The 7,210-nt window shown below is 37.3% G+C and overlaps 1 protein-coding gene across 1 annotated transcript; it reads right to left on the bottom strand.

Moving 5' to 3' along the window:
* Nucleotides 1-314: 314 nt before the first annotated feature.
* LOC148876741 (5'-adenylylsulfate reductase-like 4) lies at nucleotides 315-6,905 on the bottom strand. Its single transcript, XM_088966718.1, has 4 exons — nucleotides 6,250-6,905; nucleotides 3,738-3,925; nucleotides 3,520-3,644; nucleotides 315-1,167 (listed from the first exon to the last, which is right to left on the bottom strand). The coding sequence occupies exons 1-4, from the start codon at nucleotides 6,448-6,450 to the stop codon at nucleotides 722-724; spliced, it is 960 nt and encodes a 319-aa protein (XP_088822844.1). The 5' UTR covers nucleotides 6,451-6,905; the 3' UTR covers nucleotides 315-721.
* Nucleotides 6,906-7,210: the final 305 nt, after the last annotated feature.

Raw genomic sequence — 7,210 nt, 5'->3', positions numbered from 1 at the left:
AAAACTTGAAATGTTTTGTTCTTAGCAAAGACTTACAATGACTTTGTGAGATAAGCAGTCATTGCAAGTGTTTGTGACAAAGAGCTTAGACTGTTTCATCTTCTTGAGGAGAAGATGAACAATGTGTTTTATTTCCAAGGGCAATTTTGACATTTTCAAAAATCTTAAATAGCACATGAGGTCGCGTGATATACATAACTGACAATCTATTATCGACAAGTACTAGATTACTGCATTTCGAAAGTTTGGGCCCTGGATTGTTGCACTTTAAAACTCGATGACCAAATTGTTACTCAAGCCAAAGTACAACATACTGATCAGGAATTTTCCCTAATAATATCGGTAACAAAATAATAAGATACTAGTTGAAAAGAACCAGAAAATATGAAAAGTTTAAATTGCTACCCGTGTTGGATATACTCCCCATAAACATATCCACGTCCAAGGTTGGGAAAATGGAACACCAGAGCCTAAAATTCATTTGCCAACACGGTATTCCATATAACCTATTCATGAACATGAACTTTATGATCATATATAAACACATTTGAAAAACTTAGTCACTACAATGGAAAAAATATAACTTTTATCCCCAGTCCCAATTGGAGCAACCATCTCTACCTCGAACCAGAAAAGCTTCGCCACCATAGTAGATATTGCAAGGAAGCACATTTGTAGGGATCTCAATTACACATGAAAATTGAAGGGTTCTCAATACCTTTTATTTCCCTAAATATCCCTTGCTAGAACTTGAATCACCAATGGAAACAGATGCCAGTGATTTTGATGCCCATGCCCTGGCACTCATTGCTCCTTCCTGCAAATTGTTCCTCTTACAAGGCTCCTTTGGTACGTTAAATACATGTATTGCTTGTTTGAAATACGCCAGGGGATACTTCCACAAGCTCATCAAACTAGCATTCTGAACGTACCTTCTCCAAGCATGCTGAACAAATGCCAGCAGTGTTGGGAGAAGGAAGTGAAGCAACCTTAGGACTACAAATGTGGTGGCCAGTGCCAGATACGTCTCCTGTCGAAGCAAATTCTCTGGGGATCTTGCCCATGAAAATGGGCAACCTTCCAGATCAGGGTCCTCAAGATATGCAAGATTTGATGGGTTCTCAATTTTTTCCAAGGATGTTCCATCTAGTGATGCTAGCTTAATGCCTAGATTCAAGCACATGCACAAAATCAATTTTCAGGGAAATGATTAGAAGTAACAATATTTTTTTTATGGTTGATTATAAGGCTGTGTTTGGTTGCAATGCAAATAAATTCGCACTGATGCAAAACCATGGCAGTGCAAATGATTTGAGTGTAAAATCTTTAACCTATTTTTGTTTCAAATTTTAGCTTATTTTGTTTGATTGCAGTATAAATGAAGTTAATTAAGACATGAAGCAGAATAAAGTAAAATCCAAAACAAAATTAAACAAGAATTTGCATTTTTTACATTTACACTTCCATGCATTTGTACTATTGCAAAGTGCAACCAAACACAGCCTAAGTAACAATATGAACAAGAAAGATAACACACAACCAAAATATACAGAAAGAATAAAATATTTAACAAAAGAACATGTGGATTTCTTCAACACCATTAAGCAAGGCAGGTAGTAGTCAGATGGTGGCACATGATAGTAAGTTGACCATGGTTTTTAAAAACATCCCGGAGACCGAACCGGTCAGGGGTCCGGTTACCAGGTCGAACGGTCTGACCATTCAAACCCCATTTTGACAAAAAATATAAAAAAAGGGTTAAAACCGTTCAAACGGTTCAACCCGTTAACTGCCTGGGTCAGCAGTTTGCTGACCAAAATCAACGGTTTTGGGGAAAACCGAAACCAATCACCTGATTGGTTCCCAGTTTTTCCAGTCCAACCGTCAGGTCCGGTTTTGAAAACCATGAAGTTGACAAAAGTAATTGAAAGTGGCCCAAAATCATAGCCTAATTAGTAATCAGAAAGAGACCCTCTCTGCTCTAAACAAACACTTGAATGTAGGGGTGCAAATAGATCGGATCATATATTTGGTCGAATTCGGGTCACCCCGTTCAGATCTTTGGATCGGATCAGATAAAATGATAAAACAGACCAGATTCGGATCACCCCCTATCCGATCTGAGAAGATCCAATCCGATGTATATTATATATATATGTTATTTATTTATTTATTTATTTATTTATTTATAAATATTTTTTTATATTATATTTTTATAAATTTATTATATCATTTATTTTTTATAAAAAACATGTATATATGTGATGAAAATAATTAAAAAATACTTATATTTTTTTGTTTTACTTGATTTAAATTAGTATATTTTATTTTTCTTTTCATAATTTATTAATTTTTAAAGAATACAAGTTGGATCGGATTAGATCCAACTTACTGATAGGATTTGAATTCAAATCGAGTCTTATCAGATCTTCGGATCGGATTGGATCCAACATGAACAGTGTCGGAATCTGATATGATCCGCTTACATCCCTACTTGAATGTGCTCATTGAGTTCCACACGGCAGATGAAAGTTTGATCTTAGGATCCATTTGGTTCACAGTCAGAATAGTCCATTCCCATAGTCTGTTTGGTTCAGACAGGAATGGGAATGAAAATGGGAGTGAGCAGGAATGGGATTTCATTCCCAAGGGAGGGGCAGGAAATGGCCATACCCTCAAATGGGGGAATGCTATTGGGGTAATAGCATATAAGGGCAACTTTTGGGGTTTAATATCAATAAAAGTAATATTTAAAAAAAATCAAAAATAGGTTAACTTTTTAAAATAATATCAATAAAGGGCAAAAACACTGTTCATCATCATCTTCTTGCCATTTGTTCACCAGCACCGCCGTCCGCCACGTTGCTAGAGGTGGTGGCGGCAGTGCTGGTGGTCATTCCTCTGCCCAGCGCTGCCGCTTCTACCTGTCTCCACCCACCTCTGGCAACGTTGCCGGAGGCGGAGGTGGGCGGAGGTGGCAACGTTGGGCAGAGAAATGACCACTAGCGATGCCGCCGCCACCTTTGCCTCCGGTCACCTCCGGCAATGTTGCCGGAGGCAGAGATGGGCGGAGGCAGTGGATGGCAGCGCTGATGAACAAATGGCAAGAAGAAGATAATGAACAGTGTTTTTGCCCTTTATTGATATTATTTTTAAAAAGTTAATCTATTTTTGAATTTTTTTTAAATATTACTTTTATTGATATTAAACCTCAAAAGTTGCCCTTATATGCTATTATCCCAATGCCATTCCAGCAGGAATGGGAATGGGATTCAATTCCGCCCAACCAAACAGTTGGAATCGGAATAGCTCATTCCGATTCTGATTCCAGACCCCTATTCCCATGAACCAAACGGAGCCTTAATATAAATGGTTCATGTTCCAAGAATGGCATCTAAAATTTAATAATTCCAAATATCTGAAGACTTTATTTATGAAAATAGGAAACAAAATGAGCTATTTTTTAACCTATAAGAGATTAAAAAACCTGAACAAAAAGAGTTGAAGAACCAGTCCAACCTGTAACATCATTGTAGAAAGCAACAAGAGATTTGAGTGTCCGAGAACCTTGATACCGCACCCGCATGGTGGAATTCAGTAAGAAGAGGGTTGGGAATCCATGAACTCCATACCTTGAGAGTATGCTGCAGTAAGTCTGTCAATGTCAATGCATATGTTTCTACGAGTAGAGTTCAAAAAATATTAAACAAGATTTCTTTTTTCTTTTTTGCCCAAACCTTGGTCTGATTGAAGATTCTTCAACAGCAAGATGGCGGATGGAAGGATACAAGGAAGACAGAATGCCTAAGGTTGGTCTACAAGCTCTAGAGAATGGGCACCAAGATGCATGGAAAAGCAAAGATATATATTCATGACCATTCTTGTGAACCAGATTGAGTGCTCTCTGCAATGAGACCTCATCCCCCTTAACAAAAGAAAAATAAAGATTGATCAGAAATATACCAGGTGGCAGATAAATTGGAAGTTTGGAACATGCCCATATATGTTCACAAAGCATGGGGTTGTCATAACTTCCTTAAGATGAGCATCAGACAGTAAAATACAATATTAATGTAAAGGATATTTTTTATCATCAAAAACAAGCAAAAGTAGTCTAATCAACTAGAAAACATATAATAATAGCTGCCTTCAGAACTGGTATCTATGCACAGAAAATTACACAGCTGAGAGTTGATAATACATAATCAATTAATCATACAAAAACAGAACTTAACTAAATGGTTGGCCATCTCTTGAGTGCCATGTCCATTTTTAAACTAAGCCCTCAAATCATTTCCTACCACTTCAACACATCCTTTTTGGTCTGTCCCTCTGGTCTTCTAGACCCTTCAACTTGCAATATATCACACTTCTAGACTTAGTCTATTCTCCTTCATTTGTAACATATTAGGGTAAAATAAGAGAATATACCGGACTTATCAAAAGAAAAAAAAAGAACAAAATATACCAGAAGGAATAAAAGGCAAATAGTCTTGTTGCAACCAAGCCCCCGGGCCCCCAATCTACCTTGTCTCTTCCAAATCCACTCCTTGCTGGACAGCCAGCAAGGTCATTGCCTGGTTAGGTAGTATCCAAACAAGCTGTTCAACCTAGAAGTAAACTCCCTGTCTTCTCTAGTGAAATGTCTAAGAGTCCAAGATCCCTTTAAATTTTCCACTGTCCAACCAATATAATAATCACTTGACGATCCCCTTCTGCAACGGAATCACTCCAGCCCAAAGCAAAATGATATGTTAGGAAAGCTTATAAAAAAATGATATGTGAGGGAAATGTGGTTCCAATCAGTTTTTAGAACATTTTTTTTATCAGTATTCTTCAGTCCCAGTCAAATTGACTAGTTGGATCAATTGACCCATCACTCGACCAAGATTTCAGGTCCATTTCACCACCAAACTACTTGTTTACAAAAAAATGTTAACTTGGTCAATGACCAAATGACTAGGTTAATTGAACTTTAATCCAATCAAAAGTTAGAGATTAAATATTAAATCTCTTTTTTCTAATTTTTTTTTTGTAATCTATTTACAACCAAATCTTTGGCCAAAGATTTAGCTTACAAAAGAAACTAACCCTATTTTGAGAAAATTAATGTTTCCTAAAAAATGGGTTACAACTATTGTTCTACAAGAAAAAAAAAAACTATTGTTCTACAAAAAACTAATCTAACATTGCAATACAATACAATGGGAACAAGCCACCACTCCTCTATTTCTTATCAATTTATCAAATTGTTTCTTCTCTTCTAATTTAGGGTGCGTTTACAACACGAATCGTTTTTCTTGTTGTCAGTTCCAAAAACATATCAAAACAATCTTGTTTAAAAAAAAGATTGTTTCTTAAAACAAAAAACACAAGAAACATGTTCTTGGTTGTGTATGTGTTTTTTGTTTTCAAAATTGAAACCTAATACATGTTATTGAATCTGGTTTTAAAAAAATGTTTTCATTTGATTATTTAAAACGTATTCCATAAACCATATAATTTCTATACTAGAAAATTTGTTTTTGTTTTAAAAACCATTATTTTGTTGGTTCCAGAAACATGTATTGTTTTTTGAAACAAAACCAACTTGTTTTTCCCTTTACAAAAACAGAGTTCAAGAAGATGTTTTTGTGTTTTTGCTGATGTGAAAATTCCAAAAACAAATAAAAACAAAAGCATTCATGTTGTAGAACGCCCCCTTAATGTGCTTTTCTGTTTTCTTTCTCTCTCCTTTGAGAAAACCCTAATATCTTTTATTCTGAACATGTCAAAAGGGGGTTAGTCCCTGAGAGGTGGTTCTTTCCTAACTTATTCTATATAGCTTGTTTAAGTAGAGTTTAAGACAGAAATACTGATATCTTTACACGAGAAGTTCGATTTAAGTATTTCCCGATCAGTTTAATTAGAATCCATCACACCATCAGATAATGATAGCTAAAAGAGGCAGTGCAAACGAGGAGTTTTAGTCATCCCCCTGGGTTTCCTGGATGCATTGTCTTTGAAATGCTGCGCTCATGAACTATCACAAACATCATTTCCAAAATCGTCTCTTTCAAGAAATGCTAGTCTGAATGTCTGATTTTTAACAACGATAGCAACAAAGGAACCACTACATAAGAAGAAGAATTATGGAACTAGCTATCAAGACCCCACATAATTGACAATCGATTATGGAAATAGCTATCAAGAAAATTAAATGATTCCAATAAGAAAAGGAAGAAAAAAAAGAAATTATCTCCTAAATACCTCCGTGACACCGATAAGATCTCCAGCACCATTTGATAGCCAACTCGAATCCACACATAAATCTCGAGACAGCAAAAGATAATCCGCCAGGGACGGCATGGGGCAGACCTCCATTGAAGAAACCCTAACGGGCTCAGCGCATGTTAACCTCCCGAAGACCAGTAGAAGGGCGAAACCCGTTTGCCAAACGGTCGTGGCCATGGATTGGTCAGAGGTAGGAAAAAGAGCGGGCAGCGAAATTAGGAGGGGCAAAAGAAACCCTAAAGAAGAAGGGGCGGAGGATGGAGGAAAGGTGGTGAGAATCGGAGGATAGGAGGAACAGGGAGAGCCCAGCACATTTTAGCGTTGGAGCTCCGGCAATTCATCATCGTTATGGTAGAAGACGGTGACGGAGAAGAGGTGGGTTCATGTTGCTCGGTTGCCGGGCCGGCTCTTTAGATTTTTGTACGAGAGAGAGAAAGAGAGAGAGGGAGGGAGGGGGGGTTGATTCGATCCAGAGGGTGTGGGTGTGACGTTTGGCTGATGGTTGACGATAAGTTTAAAACGAATGGTGCATTATGCGTACTGCGTAGGGTAGTGCAGGTCGAAGATGAACCAAACGGAGCGTGTATCAACAACCATCAAGTTAAAAAAGTAGGAGCGGGACGACGTTTCACACCTTTAAAGAAGGGGACCACCGGAAAGAAGAGAAGACCCCCTGGCCCCTGCTGCTGCTGCTCCACCTGGGTCAAACTTTATGTGAATTGATAGCCATTGGATTTGGATTAAATCCCCATATTTTATTACATTTCCACGATAACAAAAGATTGGAGGATCAGGACTGAGGATTGTACGGTTGGTTTGGAAGGAGTATAAATGCAAATATGTAGAGTATAAATTCATCGTATTCTGTATGTATTTATATTGTATATATTTATATTTATATTTTTTTCCAAATTGAGCCTCTGAAAGTGTGTAAGTC

The sequence above is a fragment of the Nelumbo lutea genome, chromosome 1 (assembly GCF_056320005.1).
Source record: "Nelumbo lutea isolate HS-2025 chromosome 1, American lotus-T2T, whole genome shotgun sequence".
Lineage (NCBI taxonomy): Eukaryota > Viridiplantae > Streptophyta > Magnoliopsida > Proteales > Nelumbonaceae > Nelumbo > Nelumbo lutea.
The sequence above is the reverse complement of the archived record's forward strand: the minus strand, read 5'-3'. Positions and strand labels throughout refer to the sequence as shown.